Below are 17735 nucleotides of genomic sequence, written 5' to 3'. Positions count from 1 at the left end.
GTTAACCTTGATGTCCTTTATTTAAAAAAAAAATCAATACAAAACTTACTTTGTTATAAGTGACTTCTGGACACAAGAAAAAGGAAGGGGAAAATATAGCAATGTGGTTTGTATGTACAAAGACAAATCCAGGGACACTGCAAAAGTTTTTTTTTTTTTTTTTTTTGCAAACCAACCAGTGGAGTAAAAACATATGAAGGGCAAACACTGCATACCAACACACTTTGCACATGTAAATTTCAATTAACAAGGTGCATGAAGTGATACCTTAACACTTAAATTAATAAAGATCTAAACTCGTTAATAGTTAATATTTTATTATTTAGCTCCTTGGTGCAAGACCTTACTGGATGTGACTGCAGTCAAGTAAGGCCATGGCTATAGTGCAGCAAAAAAAATGTCCCCTCTAACAAAGGAAATGCTAGAGCAAAGATTAAATTACATGAGTCAAGCACCCTGCTGAGATCTGCCAAACAATGGAATTACCAGGTCAAATTACCATCAGGACTTTGACAGCTAGGGAAGCTAAGTGTTATGGGGGAGGGGAGAAGTAAATGGACTGGAATTCATTGTCTCACAAATTAGTGCCATTTAAACTAAATTAGAAAAAAGGCAGCAGTAAACAGCACTGAGTGTGTTCTGTGGCATTTGCACTGTTTCTGTTTTAAGTAGTCACCCAGCAGCAGGGAATGTTACTTACACTGTTCTATTTTACTCAGTACTTTATACACATGCAACATCTATGAAATGACAGGAACTTTAGGCAAACGGAGGCCTGCATGCTGTAACATTTTTGAGCCAAACAATGATTTCTGGGATACTGGATGGCAACCTGATTTATCCAAACCACGTCACTATGCCAGCCTCCAGGTGGTCAGAGTCTGGAATTACATATAAAAATATTTAAAATCCTGTAAATAATCCCAGAGTGCTGTTAAAGTGTAGGAAACATCTGGCCAAGATGTTTTAAACATGTTTTTGAGTCTGTGGGTGAGGTACTCCTTTAACACCATACCTACCCATCTCACTTCATCATCCCCTCTGTTCCCTTCACCAACATGCCCATTGAAATCTGCTCCAATCACCAGTCTCTCACCCTTGGGTACAGTCATCACCACTTCATCCAACTCACTCCAAATTTTTTTTTTCTCATCCATCGCACACCCAACTTGTGGAGCATATGCACTAACAATATTCATCATTACACCATCAATTTCCAGCTTCTTAAACATCACTCTATCAGACACTTTTTCACCTCCAAAACACTCTTGGCATACTGTTCCTTCAGGATAATGCCTACACTATTTTTCGTCCCATCCACACCATGATAAAACAATTTAAAACCGCCTGAGATACACCTAGCCTTGCTCCCCTTCCATCTGGTCTCTTACACATACAATATACCAACTGTTAGGAAAATGCATAACAGCAATGTGCATGCTTAGTACATTAAAGGCTTAAAAGGGTTAATACATTTATTCTGTTCATACTGCATGAATCTGCACAGCTATTAGAAACTTAATAAAAGACACTTTATTCTGCTTATGTCAAAAGAAAAATGTGCAGCTGCTAGAAGTCTGATTAGTTTTCTTTAACTATAGTCAGCACTACTTGTACCAAAGCTAGAAATGTACCTTGAATCTAGACAAAATGTATCGCTGTTTTAGAATTGTACAATGGAAGAATTGAAGAGACAAGGTGGGCTAAAATAAGCCCAAGGCCAGGTTGTTTTTCTCAAATGTTTTTGCAAGACAGCAATAATCTGACCATGTCAGCAATAAGCCTTGTAACATTTTCTGTGAAGCATACAGAAAGCTGTGTCCAACTACGCCAGCAGTAGATTAGTAACATTTTCTATGAGACATGAAGAGAACTGTATAACAATAATATACTGACCACCAGAAAGTTAGACAAACCTTGTACCTACATGCTTTGTCTCCTTGCTGCAAGTAATAAAGGGTGCCTTGCTTGACCCAACGTGTATTGATCTTTGAAGTTTTGCCCTTTACAGATTGGTCCTTTGGACCGGAACCCTCTCTTCGCCACGGATCAGACAGCCAGGTGGCTGAAACCGTACGGGGAAGAAACCAAATCGGTTCTTCTTATATGGAAAGTCCTCAGACTGAATTGTCGTCAAAAGAGGCCAGCCACTTTCTGATCTGTGACTGAAGGACGGGGTTCCCGCGAATCGGTGATCAATCACGTGGTCTCAGGTAAGGTGAATCTACTTTTTTCTGTTTTCTGTTCCAGATCAGGGACTAGATGTGTATTGTTTTTTTATCAGATTGTATTTTTCTTACAGTCAAGGATAAATAAATAAATAAAAAAGTACTGTCTTGTCATAGATCAGGAGAAACAGAATAAGTAGGCAGTCATTCTGAAGAGACTATAACAAAATCTGTGGTACAAGTTAAAATTAAAAGAAGTTAGGTAACAATCAAAGGTAAAATAAAATGGGTAATAATTGCACAAAAACACCCCAGAACCCGCTGCTAACGGAAGACGCAAAATATATGCAGTCGCAACGAGACGATATTAGATATTTTTCAAAATGGGTTAATAAATATGAATTTGATGGAAAGTTTGATAAGCAAGGATTTTTCTAATTTATCAAACAACTCAAAAACTATTCCAAGGGTCAGGTAAAAAAGCAACGGCGGTTAGGAATTCCTCAAGCACACAGGTTGACTGGAGGAAATAAACCGTAGGGACCAAAGATTCAAAAGCAATGTTTTTAGATAAGGAGGATAATAACTTAGTAATAGCATCTGCACCTCCACCTCCCTTACCAGAATATGAAGCGAGTGAACAGGTTAGTCCCCCCGTCCCCCCCCCCACTATATCCTGTGGTCACTGAAGATAGATATTATAAAACTAAAACTAACTAAAAATCAGAGATCCCATCGGGACCAGGTCCCGAACAAAGGCAAGTAATTCAGAAGAAGGTATCGAGTTATGGCAAATAGTTAAGAATTCACGATCTATAGGAGAAGAAGAAATATGCCCGCTTATAGAAGTACCTGATCCTCAGGCACCTCAGGACAATCAGGACCCAACTATCTTAGTATATAGACCTTGGACTCCGTAGGATATCTGGAAAGCCACTGAGGGAATTCCCCAGCCGAAGATTAATTTTAGAAAGTTCTCAGAAGACTTACAAGGAATGAGGTTAAGTTACAACTTAAACGGAGAAGTAGAAAAAGTAGACAAATTGTAGGGCCAGACTGGTACATGATTTGTGGCAACTGGAACCCTTGTGACGCTGCACAAAGACCCCTCCCACATAGCAGCGCAGAATTAGACACCAGAGTAAAAGATCTTGCAGACCGCATCTCTGAAAAATGGAAACCTAGGGCAGACTGGACTTACATTAATCAATGCATCCAACAAGAAGGTGAAACAATTGACCGGTACTATGCCAGATTATTAGAATGTTTTAATAACCACTGTGGAATGCATGTTCCTGAAGATCAAACACAAGATTCCCCATATGAACAGCAGTTAAAGAATGCATTTTTAAAAGGCAGTAGTGCACCTAGAAGCAGTTTTATTACAAAACACATGGTAGACCATTGTACCAGCAGGTTACAATCATTACTTAAAATGCCTTTCGGCATGTATAGCATATTCAATAGCAAAAAGAAAAAGAAAGCTCAAGTATTTTCTGTAGAAGACTGAGCAGAAGTTTATGTAGTGCAGTCTGGGAAAAAGGGAAAAAAAAAACGCACAGGGAAACAAGCAGTCTGATCAGCGATCAGAGGACTTTGAAGGGCGTAAGAAAAGGGGAGAATGTTTTAAATGTGGTAAAAAGGGACATTTGGCAAGGGATTGCAGGAAAAATAAGAAGGCAACAATGGAAGACAAGGAGGATGAGGAGTGACTATATGATAGTCAAGAATCACTAGAAGGGGGTAGCAAAGAAAGGACAAATGAGAATGTGAAAGAGGGAGTAGAGGAAGTGCAGGAAGTTAGTGACAATGAAGAAAACGAAATATTAGACCTAGCTTTGTTGAGCTTAGAACTCTATTTAGCAGACACAAAACCAGAAGTTACACTCTTGGTAGAAGGAAGGGAGGTCAAATTTGTGTGTGATTCAGGGGCATCACGGACCCTGATACACCCCTCCAAACTACCAGAAAACAGAGTCACCTGATTACATACTGGTCAAAGCAGCTAATGGACAGCGGTATTGGGAGCCTCTCTCCCATAACATTGCAATAACTGATACAGTTTCAGGATTAACACAGAAAAGCAAAATTGCAGTTTCTGCAAAATGCCCAGTAAATCTCTTGGGCAGAGACCTCATGTAGATATTTGGTATAGCAGTAGTCCCAACCATGCAGGGTATGGAAGCACAGCGACAAGATAATACCTTTGTGGTGCAATCGGAGGGTGAAATGTTTTACTGGTACAGCCAGGACTTGGTTACTACTGGTCCAGGGACCATGAACGAGGAACTAATGAGCATAGCCATCAGTAAGTTTCCCTCCCTTGACATTGACAAGCAACACCTGTTGCACTGTACCCTGTATTTTTGTAACACACCAGGACCCGATAAGAAATATGAGAAAGAATTATTTAAAAATCATACAAACAGACTGATGCTGCGTAAACTGTATTGGGACACAGAAGGGAACAGTGTAGCCAGCTGTTCACTGCCCCAGGAGTTTTTTGCACTTCATAGATCTAATCGATTACCACGTTAGTTTAACTAAAAACAAAAATATAAAATGGGCAGACCTAGGAGAAAAAGCCACAAGATGGGTGAAACAGACAGAACTAGAACTGTCAGGACAGGGGATACGAGTGCAAAAATACCTGTATTGGGACACAGAAGGGAACAGTGTAGCCAAATGTTCACTGCCCCAGGAGTTTTTTGCACTTCACAGATCTAATAGATTACCACGTTAGTTTCACTAAAAACAAAACTATAAAATGGGCAGACCTAGGAGAAAAAGCCACGAGATGGGTGAAACAGACAGAACTAGAACTGTCAGAACAGGGGATACGAGTGCAAAAATTGAATTGGATAACTCAGACCAACCCAGCTGTGCACTTACAATCTAGCAAAGACAGCTGATGGACACTCCTATTAAAGGAGGAAGAAAACACACCTTGCGAGGTATACCAGACACACTCTGATCAACAGGGAAATCAGGTGTAGGACTCATTCGTACAGCGGGGCCAGTCACTATCATGCCAAAGTCAGCATTCAGACCACAAAAAAAGACAGTATCCCTTAAGAAAAGATGAAGAGGCAGGGATAAAGCCTATTTACAGCATCCTTACTTAAAGGAGGGATACTAATAGAATCTCCCGATTCACCATGTAACACACCCTTATTTCCAGTTAAAAAAGCCAATGGAGAATGGGGTATGGTCCAGGATTTGCAAGCTGTAAATGACACAGTAATACCAAGGGCACCCATAGTGCCAGATCCACACATCCTGCTGAATGACTTAAAACCTCATCAAAAATATTTTTCTGTGGTAGACATTAGCAACGCAATCTTTTCAATACCGATACACCTTGATAGCCAGTACTGGTTTGCATTTACATTTCAGGGAAAAAGATATGCATCTACACGCCTACCACAAGGCTATTGTGAAAGTCCAACGATATTCTCACAAGAAATGGCAAGCAACTTGGCGGGATTCAACCCACCAAGAGGTAGCCAGGTTTTACTTTATGCTGATTACATTCTGCTGGCGGCCCCCACCCAGCAGGATTGTAAGGAAGATACCATAGCACTTCTATGATTTTTAGCTGCTGAGGGACATAAGGTAAACAAAGACAAACTGCAGCTCTGGAAAAAAACAGGTTAAATACCTAGGATATGCAATATCAAAGGAAGGTAGAACGTTAGATGAGGACAGAAAAATAGCAATTTTACAAGCACCAAAACCCACTACCAAGAAGGAAATGATGTCCTTCCTGGGTACAACTAATTTTTGCCGAAGCTGGATTCCAAACTACGCTTTGGAAACTGCACCCTTAACTGACCTTATATACAAGATGCCTATGGCAGCGCAAGATTTGTTACAATGGACACCAGAGGCAGAGTCTGCCTTTTGTAAACTAAAACAGTTAACAGCGTCCTCACTAGTTCTGGGATTGCCAAACTATCATAAACGTTTTTTTCCAGACTGTAGATTGCAAGCAGGGTTACATGACATCAGTATTAACACAACAGCATGGGGAGAAGCAATGCCCTATCACTTACTATTCATCACAACTGGACCCAGTAGCACGATCCTTACACCACTGTGTACAAGCAGTAGTTGCAGCTGCAATGGCAGTGCAGGCTTCAGCCTCAGTAGTCTTGTTCCGCCCTCTCACTTTGAGAGTGCCCCATGCAGTCGCGATCATTTTACTGCAAGAAAAAGTGGCATCTCTCTCCCCTGCTAGGCATCTTTCCTGCATGACTATATTGCTGAGCCAACCTCATATGACAACTAAATGATGTACAACTTTGAACCCTTCTATATTGCTCCCAACCCCTGCAGATGGCACACCCCACCGCTGCCTGCCAGTAATTGAGCAAAAGACCCTACCTAGAAAAGATCTCACGGACATCCCCTTGGACAATGCCGAGGTGACATATTACGTGGATGGCTCATGAAAAAGGGGTCCTGCAGGAAAAAACCTAGTAGGATATGCAGTAGTCCCTGATACTGAGATTGCAGAAGCAAAATCTTTACCACACTATTTAACTGCACAGGCAGCAGAATTGATTGCCCTGACACAGGCATGTACCCTAGCAAAGGGTAAATGTGTAAACATTTTTTCTGACAGCCAGTACACTTTTTCCACTGTACATGTGTTTGCACAACAGTGGAAAAACCTGGGAATGATAATATCTACTGGCAAACCTATAAATCATGCACAGTTTATTTTAGATCTTTTAGAATCTACTCAGTTACCTCAGAAAGTGGCCATTTGCAAATGTACAGCTCACACCAAGCAACAGGATAGGATTTCAAAAGGTAATGCGAGAGCTGATGCAGCTGCAAAACAAGCGGCCACAGAAGTATTTCTTTTAAATAAGGAATTGCAACCATCAGAAACCTTAGATATAGGCATGTTAAAAACAATGCAGACACTCACTACGCAAGCTGAAAAACAGCTATAGGATAAAACGAGGAGTGATCCTCGAAAAGGGGCTGTACATCTCTAAAGAAAGAAAACAGATACTACCCTCTAATTTGTTTCACCATGCAGCATTGTTGAGCCATGGGCAATGCCATGTCTCAACAGGGGGGATGGTACAGCTGGTGAACCAAGTGTTCACAACGTACGGATTTACAAACTACTCTAAAAAATTTTGTTTGCTGTGTCAGATTTGTAACAAACATCATGCACACGGGGCGATAAAGCCCAAGGGAGCTTCCCCACACCACCATATCCGTTTCACACTATCAGTATGGATTTCATAGAATTGAACAAATGTGAAAATAAAAAGTATCGTATTATCATTATAGATATGTTTTCCAGGTGGGTGGAAGCTTTTCCAACCAAAAATCCGGATGCAGCTACAGTGGCAAAAGTACTTGTCAAGGAAATGATTCCTAGGTTTGGCATTCTGGAAAGAATCTACAGTGACAATGGTACACATGTTGTAAATCAAGCCATACAGCAGTTAAGTAAGCATTTTGGTATTTCTTTAAAAAATCATTGTGCATACCATCCACAGTCTGCAGGGTTGGTTGAAAGGCATAATGGTATACTAAAAAGCAAATTGAGAAAATCAATAGCTGAAACAGGAAAAACTTGGTTGTACTGTTTACCCCTGGCACTGTTGAGCATGAGAACTGTCCCTACAGCAAAAGGATTGACTTCTTTTGAAAAACTGTTTGGAAGAGCTTATTATACACCCCAGTGGAAACTTCTCATGTCATCAGACCAGGAAGCCGATTTTACACTAGCTGAATATATGAAAAAGTTGTTGAGTTCTAAACATCTGTTGCAGTCAAATTCTGTTTCAGATAAAAAACAAAAACGAAACATCGAAGTGGCAGTGACGCCAGGAGACTAGGTATGGATTAAAATCGTGAAGCGAAAGAACTAGGCATCGTCAAGGTGGGAAGGTCCCTACCAGGTGCTTCTTTTGACACCTACTGCAGTCAAAAATAGCAGAACGAGCTTTGTGGATATACCTGACGCACTGCAAGCTGGTAAAGAACTTTGAATTGGACAAAGATCTTACCTCTCCATCGGGACCCTAAGCACAAAGTCTGGCTACAAAGGGGGGGTCAGATCAAAAGGACTGATCCGTCTCAAACCCAGTGAAGAAACCATCAGTGCTGAAGGTCCTATTAGGGCAGAGAGTAAGATCACGTGTCCAAAAATAAGAGGACGGAATGCAGTAAGATCCAAATACACCTACTTGGAAGAACCGGAGAAAACGGAAATGCAGAACAACCACTTCCACAAAAATATTACATGACCATCCTGTTGACTGTACTGGTGACAATAATCTTTTTATTGTGGCCATTTCTTTTCTCAGCCATGCAAGTAGAACTAAATAAGCATGCAGAGTGGCACCCGAACTTTAATACTTACCAGGCAATTAAATATGTGTATGCTGAAACCTTCAATATTTCGAATTGCTGGATTTGCACAGTTTTACCAACAGCATACGGGGGGGCTACTGTTAACTGCAGTTCCCATAAGGGCTAACAAGACCTGGGAAAATTAATTCATGATACATCAGATGTCACATCAAAAGATAAGGTAGCATTACACTTGTCTATTCGACAAAGGAACTGTGTGTTTTTATAAGAATGATACAGTCAAGGTGGGTTGGAGCTATTGCAATGTAACTGTTCCCTATAGGTGCTACACTAAATCCGATAACATCAGATTCTATTGCAACACGAGCTACGATTCATTTTAGAACAATTGAAGAAGTACAACTTAATGCTGATCTCTACAAACAACTGTCTATAAATCGACAGAAAAAATGTTTCATGCAGAGCAAGGGTATAGTAAAGTTACTACTAAAGTGGAAGATTGTTACTTTATAGTGGAAGATTGTTACTTTATATGTGGAGGAAAAGCATATAAATGGCTACCCGAGAATTGGTCCGGCAGTTGTTTTTTGGGATACCTGGTTCCGGCCATACGACACACGACAGTTTTACCTCAAGGGAAGATTCGGAACGTCTGAGAAATCAAGAAGCCTGTCAATCCAGTGGGACAAATCAATGCACCCTGGAAATACCATCATGAATTAGGCCCTGAAATAACAAAGGACAATCACACATGGATCTCAGTGATCCTGTCATATCGTGGGCAGGCATATTACCAGCATATGGAGCAACAAAATCAATCTGGGAACTGAGAAAATTGTCTAAGCTTCTCAAAATAATGAGTAATGCAACCTTTTCTGCCCTAGAATTGGTAACCGATGAAATGACTGACCTGAGAACAGTGGTACTTTAAAATCGCATGGCTCGACTTCACCCTAGCGGCGAGAGGAGGTACGTGCGCTTTAATCCAGGAGGAGTGCTGTTCGTACATTCCTGACCACGAACACGAGACAGACAACCGGCTTGAGGTAATCCAGCAGGTGTCGGCCATGACCAAACCAGGACCAAATCCATTGACGGACTTTTTCCAGAAAAAGTTTGGGGGGGGTGGGACAGTATCCTGATGAACATTCTGATTGCCATCTGTGTAGGGATAGCTCTACTGATGGTGTGTGGGTGCTGCTGCATTCCCTGCATAAAAGGAATGATCAAAAATTTTGTAGACATTTCAGTTTCGGAAACCTTATACCAAGATGCAGAACTCGAAGAGTTACTGAAAATGCTTTCATGGGTTTAAACTAAATGACTCTCTTAACTGCAAATCCTGAGTAGGAAGAGGTTAAGGGAAGAAAAAACTGTTTATGCTTGTTTTGAAAGTAGAATAAAAGTATTAAAAAGGGGGGAAATGATAGGAAAATGCATAATAGCAATGTGCATGCTTAGTACATTAAAGGCTTAAAAGGGTTAATACATTTATTCTGTTCATACTGCATGAATCTGCACAGCTATTAGAAACTTAAGACACTTTATTCTGCTTGTGCAATGAAAATATGTGCAGCAGCCGGAAACTTAATAAGATACATTCTATTTCTGCTTATGCCATGAGAAAAATGTGCAGCTGCTAGAAGTCTTGATAAAGAAAACAATAGATGTTTGAAAGCTTAAACTATAGCTACTTGTACCAAAGCTAGAAATGTACCTTGAATCTAGACAAAATGTATCACATGTATTAGAATTGTACAATGGAAGAATTGAAGAGACAAGGTGGGCTAAAATAAGCCCAAAGCCAGGTTGTTTTTCTCAAATGTTTTTGCAAGACAGCAATAATCTGACCATGTCAGCAATAAGCCTGGTAACATTTTCTGTGTAATATACAGAAAGCTGTGTCCAACTACGTCAGCAGTAGATTAGTAACATTTTCTATGAGACATGAAGAGAACTGTACAAGAATAATATACTGACCACCAGAAAGTTAGACAAACCTTGTACCTACATGCTTTGTCTCCTTGCTGCAAGTAATAAAGGGTGCCTTGCTTGAACCTAACATGTATTGATCTTTGAAGTTTTGTCTTTTACACCAACCTTCCTTCGGTCCATCATATCAGGTAGCTCTCTCCCTATACCAGTCATACTGCCAACATTCAAAGTTCCGACCCTCACTATCACAGTCCTAGCCTTTACCTGCCTTCGGGCATGCCTTCCCCCTCTTCTTCTCCTCCTTCGGCCAACAGTAGCCCAATTTCTGCCAGCACCCTGTTGGCCAATACTACTGGTGGCAGTCGCTGTTAACCCGGGCCTCGACCGATTCGATATGTGTTTCTGTACTGTTGTCTGCATTTATGATTTGGCAAAATTTTACACCGGATGCCCTTCCTGACGCAACCATCCCCATTTATCCGGGCTTGGGACCTGCACTTTTCTTAAATAATGCTTTTGTATAAATGGTGCAGTGCTGCTCTTGCACATTTTTCCTGTATCCTGGGACTTTGATGTACTATGCATGCATATGGGACTTTTGTTCCCACATTTATGCAGTACATCAGTGCTGTGTAAAGGAAGCAACAGAGAAAGAAAGCTCTCAGTTACCTTTTTTGTTTTGTTTTTAATTAAAAAAAAATGAAATCTGGAGACTTCAACTTATGGGAGAAACAGGACAGAGAAGATAAAAGGATAACCATGTTATGTTTTCTCTAGACTACCAGATTATCCTTTTATTTATCTGTCCAATCTCGCTTAGTTTGAAGTCTCAGGTTTTTGTCTTGGATTTACAATGGGCATAATGGTCGGGCTGACCATTCAGCGTGCTCCTTTTGGAACATTAATGGCCAGTCATTGTACAGTACTAGAAAACAGATGGTTTGGTTAAAAATTTTAGCTGTGGCTAACCTACTGGATCTTCTGATAAAAGCCCAGAAGCATAGATTATGCAAGAAGACCAAAAGGACACTACATATAGAGGACAAACTGATACAGTTATAGCAATAATTTGCCAGAAGAGTGACAAGGTCATAGTTTAGAACCTAAGAAGTGGGTCCTAAGGTTTGCTTTGAAGTACTTTGGATTTTCCGATTAGTCTTGGGTTTTGTGGCATAGTACTCCAACATTTAAATACATATTAGCAATACACTGCTTCACCATGTTTACTATTTGCTCTACGGACTCTGGCAAGATAAATGCCATTAGACCCAAGAGACCTGGATGGGGAGTTCCATGGCATTGGTGTCGTCAATCCTGGAAGTTTGTCTGGGTGATGGAATAGGATTTAGGCCAGTTTAAGTTAACTTCACTTTTGACAGCTAGGGATTCCAACTAGTTTAGCTGGTTGAGTGCAGTCAATAATTAGTCTTACTTGGAAGGTGGGTTGCAAATTTTGCTGTTTTACTATAACATTGTTGCAGTTTTACAGTTTTGTTAGAAGGAAGGAGAGGATACTTGTTAGGGTAAAGGCTATAGAGAGAATTGGAAACATATGAGAGGGAAGTGGTCTTTATTATTGCAGGACGAGGTAGGGAGAGTCTTGCAGAGAAGACAGTTTCATTTTTAAAACAACCTTTTAGATACTTAGGTCAAATTACAGATCATCTTTGGTGACACCAAGTAATTTAGTACGCGTGTGACAACCTAAAGTCTGGTGTTTTGTGTGGGTGGCACAGTAAAGATATCTGGGACTAGAAAATTATTTTAAGATGAAAAGTAGAATTTTTGTTTTGTTTGGGTTCAGGAGCAAATCGGCTTAGTTCAGAAAAGATTCAATGGAAATGCATCAAATAAAATCACTTAACTTGGACCAAAAATCAAAACTGTGAATGAATATTAAAGTTTCACTTTCGCAGCTGACAATTCTTTTTTCAGACATTTTTTGCTAAATTAATGTATTCAGTTAAAGAAAATGTATTTTTACATTTCCAGTTCTTAATAATTTAGTTTTCTGTGTTTGATTTTGTTGTATACATCTATATTTATAGATTTATTTATTTTTAAATAATTTCGTACGATCTTTGTTTTAAAATATGTAAAAGTTAATTAAAAAGATTCAAAGGAGAAGTAAAATTGTTCTGTAACAAACTATTTCAATAGTATGTTATGGCGAACTACGGCTCGAAATATTTGTATTCATTCAATCTTTGCCAAGTAGCACTAGACTAAATACCACTTTTCCGGGGGGGGGGGGCAAGGTGGTGTTTATACTACTAGAGAACCTCCCCTACTCGTTTTTCAATAAACAATGAGACCTCAAAAGGTATCACATAATGATTCGCACAATACAGGGACCAATGCATATCCTAACAGAGAAGAGGCACGCAGTCTGCTTGAAAAGGACTGCAGATTTCAAGGCTGCCTCCAACAGTAATGATAACAGCAATAATCCATCCAGAACTCCTTTTCCCAGTTTTGCACATGGGTGACACTCAACTACAGCAAAAATTCACAACAACTGGTGCCTTAACAACATACAAAAAAATGCTGCCCAGCTACAACCACAAAACCAAACCTTGACAAAACTTTGTGCGAGATAAACACCGTATTATCTCGGAAAGTGTTAAACATTTCCAATTATACTTCCATCAATAACTGCAAACCACAACTGCACAGCTTTAAGGTCGCGCATCTCAGTAAAATTAAAGTCAGACGAAAATCCAGGCTTTTGCGGTTTTCTATGAACCACCCCTCCAAGTATAAAGGGGAGAGAGAATTTCACAGATCATAGCAAGGTCCCTCGTGCAGGGACCTGAAATAGTATGTAGAGCATGCTACACCACCACTAACACGGCGTCTACCTTCAAACCCTAACAATTTCCAAAGACTAGTACAGTGAGGAGTACTTCACAATGGGGCACGTTTTTCAAACTACTTAAACTTATAAAGCGTTCTCATCACGACTAGTACGACTCACACAGTGCCCACGTTTATTCACAGAAACTCCCAGCCTCTGGGCACTTTTACCTTGGGTACCGGGAAACCGCACGTACACAGCTGACTGAATTTCAGTTATATAAAATGGCGCCTTAAAATCCCACGTTAGAATAACGTCCGGTAATAAAGCTGCATTACCTTGCCAAAGTGCGCAGCCCAGTGAAGAGGAGTCCAACCGTAAAAAGAATCCTCGGCGCTCAGATCGGAGCCGGTAGCATGCTCTAACAATAAGCAGAGAGCGTTAATATCCCCATCTCGGCAAGCTCTGTGCAAAGGAAAACGGAGAGCCAACACTTCTTCACTGGAAAAACCGGCTTCAGTTACAGAACACATCGTTTTAAAAAATCTGGTAGACAGCGAAAACGGATGAAAACACTTTAAAACAAACCGTGCAACACTTGTCTGGTACACTACGTACTAATAACGCAGACAACAAAAAATGTAAGTCTGACTGGTTATCAACAAAGAAACATCACTTTATTCGCAACCTTACAGGCAGACCTTGACAGCCCAGTATAAACTCTGGAGTGGATATTGAAACATGCCTGCAGATGGAAATTGAAAAAATCCGGACTGGATACTTCGCTGCAGTTGGATCAGGTTACAGTGAGCTAAAAGAACAATTCTAATTTAGGCAGTTCTCGTGGAGTCGTGAAAAAGGCACACGTCACAACTTTACATTTTAAGAGAAAAATATTTTAGAATTTCCTCTAAATAAAATGTTCTGCAAGGAGGACTGTTTATATGATGATAAGTAAAACTTAATTGCGTTGTTTTAATCATAGCACTTAACCTTCCCTCTCCAAAATGAGGAACACTAGCCTTCATAATGTGGCACAAGTAGACAAAATGTGGAACATGTACAATTTCAAATAGGAAGGTCATCATATTGTGGTTAAAATATGCAGGTGTTTACTTACACAAGATAGTTTAATTAATTCATATGATTACTTTCTATTTACCGTGGATATCGGTTAAAAAAATTCGTAACACTGAATGTGTGACAACAGATCCTTTCAATTTGGAACTTCAGAGAACGTGGACTATTTAGGATCCCATTCCCAAATGAGGTTTGTTTGTGTCTTTCGGCTTTTCCCGGTTAAGGGTCGCCACAGCGGAACTCCGGCCCGCTAATAATTGGCAGTTGATTTTTACGTACCGGCTTATCAGCCTCACGCACAACCTTCAACGAAGGTACGCCCATTCACGCAAAAGATGCTCTAACTGAGAATCGAACCTGACAGTGTCTTACTAGGAGGCGACAACGCTACCGCAGCACCACAACCGCCGCGGGTAAAATCCTGCATGAGGTACGTTCCTTGTAATGCAACACCCTTTAGAGGTATGGATAATAGCTCTCAACGTTCCATCACTAAAGTGTAGAACAGATGGACAGCATGGGAACGCTTACTTTATTGACATTTGTTTACTGGGAAAGTCCAGAGCCCATTTTCAGTGGAGGCCCATGGAGAAAAGTTCCAATGCACAAATACAAGGTAATTACAGTACAGAAGTTGCTACAACAAGGTAGTTAGAATGGCTGTGTATTAGAACAATATCCCACCACGTTTTTCGCGCAGCAGTGGGAGTGGCCTGCATGATTGACAGGGCAAACCCGCGAGAGGTTGCATGCAAAATACGGCTGAGTGACAAGCCATGCAGATTATCAAGCGACCTGTTGAATATTCATTCTGAATATTCCATCTGTGACCATTTGTTGCAGTTCTTTTTTTCCCCAAAACTTTTATTTTTAAATTTTTGATATACAGAAGACACAATGTTGCCGTTCTTGAAATACGGCCTTTCTAAGGTAGTTATTGTGTGTCCTTTAAGAGATGTAAGGACAGGTTCAAGTTTATTCGTGGGACCGAAGGGCAGTATCTATGTACATAGTATTTTACACACTCGTCCTAATGTGCTTTTAAATTGCTTTTGTAGGGGTGCAAGCCCCCCTGCACCCCCACATTTCTTACTGAACATGGAAGTCAGTAAATAATGGCACGCATTTTAGTTTCACAGTTTGCATTCTTTTGAAATAAATGCTAACATAAAACTTTAACTTTCTAAGTTTATAAATGCAGTACTTAAAATTCTCTCCCTATATTTGACAGAGGCATAACAGTACGTGCTTCAACAAGGAAGGGTGTGCACTCTAATGCAAGATCCTGCCCAGGTGTCCTACAGCAGCAGAAGGGGAAAAAAGAGACTTTGGGTTGATTAAGTACTTTTTTTGGCTTGTTTCTTGCTAGATATTCCTAATTCCGCCTAAACGCTCGGTTTCTGGCATTTATTTGATACTAAAAAGTCTTTAAGCTGTTTATTGTACTTGCTGTTTGCACTTTTAAAATCGTTTCTGTGAGCGTTTAAACTGCGGCTACACACTCAAGTGCGATAACCGTTTTACTGTGCCTTAAAGTGATTATTGTATTTGCCTTAACTTCTTAAAAAAATATATTCTACACTTGTTTCCCGCCTTTCTGAAGCTAGCAGAGTCCAGTTTTCAGAGTTTGCTGAATCCAGGGCTGTATTGTAGTTTCTGTGTTGTCCATACCTTACTCGAATAGAAGGTCATTTCTCTGTTCACCAGTGAGAGTGGGGAGCTTTGAGCAGCCTATCTGTCCCTGGAGGAGTGGTTTTCAGCTCAGAATTTGTAGTTTATTGGCCATTTTGGGATAATTTCTATCCCTTTCATCTTTCTGCTATAAAAACTCGCATTTGTGCAGTTTTGCGCACAGCGCAGTGCCGGTTAGCTAGGGTTAACTATCCCCGGCTCCACAAAGTCTGCTCTTCAGTTTTTCCCTTATAACTAGTCAATCTTTAAGCCTAAGCACTCAGACCCGCACCTTTTAGCCCAGCACCTGTTCTAAATCTGCTGCAGCACTAAAATAACTCCAACACTCAACCCCCGCACCTGACTGGAGGGAATAGTCTATATACGTCCCTACTTGACAACTACTTCTCCACTTAACAAAAGCAAACAGTCTTTACTTCTTATTCTGGCATGTCCAAGAGACAGCTCCCAGTGTACTCTCCAGCCTACCTGATGAACCTGGGCATCTTGAGGCAATGTTACAACTGCCTCATGTACACAGACAACCCACTCCTCCTACCACCAAACACTAATACCTGTGAAAGATGCACTTATACAGCCAATCTAGAGGCAAAGCTCTCTCCAACCAAGACTGGAACAGACAGTCTAGAGGAGAAGGAAATAACTCCCAGCACCCCACCCACTTCACATAGACATACTAAACCAACACCTCCAAATCCCACACATAGTAACACCAAGACATATATGGAGTCTCTGAATAAAAATCTAAATCTGCCTAGGCAACAAAGACCTCCAAAGCAGACACACAAGCAACCTCATCCCACCAACACACCCCAAACAGCACATAGCCCACAAACTCAGTGTGCCACATAACCACAGCCCATAATGCAAAACAATATACCCAAAACAGTAGTGATAGGTGACTCTATAGTCAGGCACACCAATGTCCCCCTCACCAGGCTGGATAAAGAGAAGGTTACCGTCGGCTGCTTGTCTGGTGCCAGAATCCACCACATAATGCACGCACTCAGGTCACTACAAGGCAAGTACAAATATGATTCTGTCTTTGTCCATGTTGGTGTAAATGACCTGAGACGTACCTCTCTGGACTACATGAAAAGAGATAATAGAAGAGCTCTCCGATCTTGTAGCCCAGGCAGGTATGACCCTAGCCCTGAGTAGCATCCTGCCTTCACCAAGAATGACACCACAGTACAAGGATAAGAGGATCAACTTCAACAATTGGCTAAGCTTCTGGTGTCCTTCAAAGGGGATCCAGTATCTGTCTGCCTGGGATGACATGCTCAACAGGCCATGATGCTTGGCCAGAGATGGCCTGCACCTGTCACCCCTGGGATTCAGGATATTGGCCAAGGCTCTTGCTGACCCCATAGTGCCTTTTTTATGTAAGAACTACGGGTGACAAAAAACTGAGAGCAATGCTGCTCAATGCTAGGAGTCTAAAACCTCAAAATGCACTCACTCGAAGCACTCCTCAAAATGGAGAACATCGATATCTGTGCAGTTACTGAGACCTGGTTCAAGGCTCCAGAGAGCACCTCAACACTACCAGGCTATAATTCATACCACACGTTTTGGCCACAAAACCCAGACTAAAACACAAAGGGAGGAGGTGTGTCCATATTCATCAAGGACATCCACACCTATAGGCTAGTTGCACAACACGATGCCCCTGAGATCATCCAAGTGCAACTAACACTGGGGAAAAATGCATTCCA

General features: G+C 40.8%; 1 protein-coding gene across 1 annotated transcript in view; it reads right to left on the bottom strand.

The window, feature by feature from the left end:
• Positions 1-13975, bottom strand: part of ANKRD10 (ankyrin repeat domain 10) — a 955792-nt gene extending 941817 nt beyond the window's left edge. The window contains exon 1 of the mRNA XM_044072655.1: positions 13584-13975. Coding sequence (XP_043928590.1) covers positions 13584-13778 — 195 coding nt within the window. The 5' untranslated portion in view covers positions 13779-13975. The remainder of the gene's footprint in view (positions 1-13583) is intronic.
• Between the last annotated feature and the right edge of the window lie 3760 nt (positions 13976-17735).

This window comes from Protopterus annectens, chromosome 5.part0, assembly GCF_019279795.1.
Source record: "Protopterus annectens isolate FY-2018-M chromosome 5.part0, PAN1.0, whole genome shotgun sequence".
NCBI lineage: Eukaryota > Metazoa > Chordata > Ceratodontiformes > Protopteridae > Protopterus > Protopterus annectens.
Note: the sequence above shows the minus strand (reverse complement) of the source record. Positions and strands in the feature narration are given on the sequence as shown.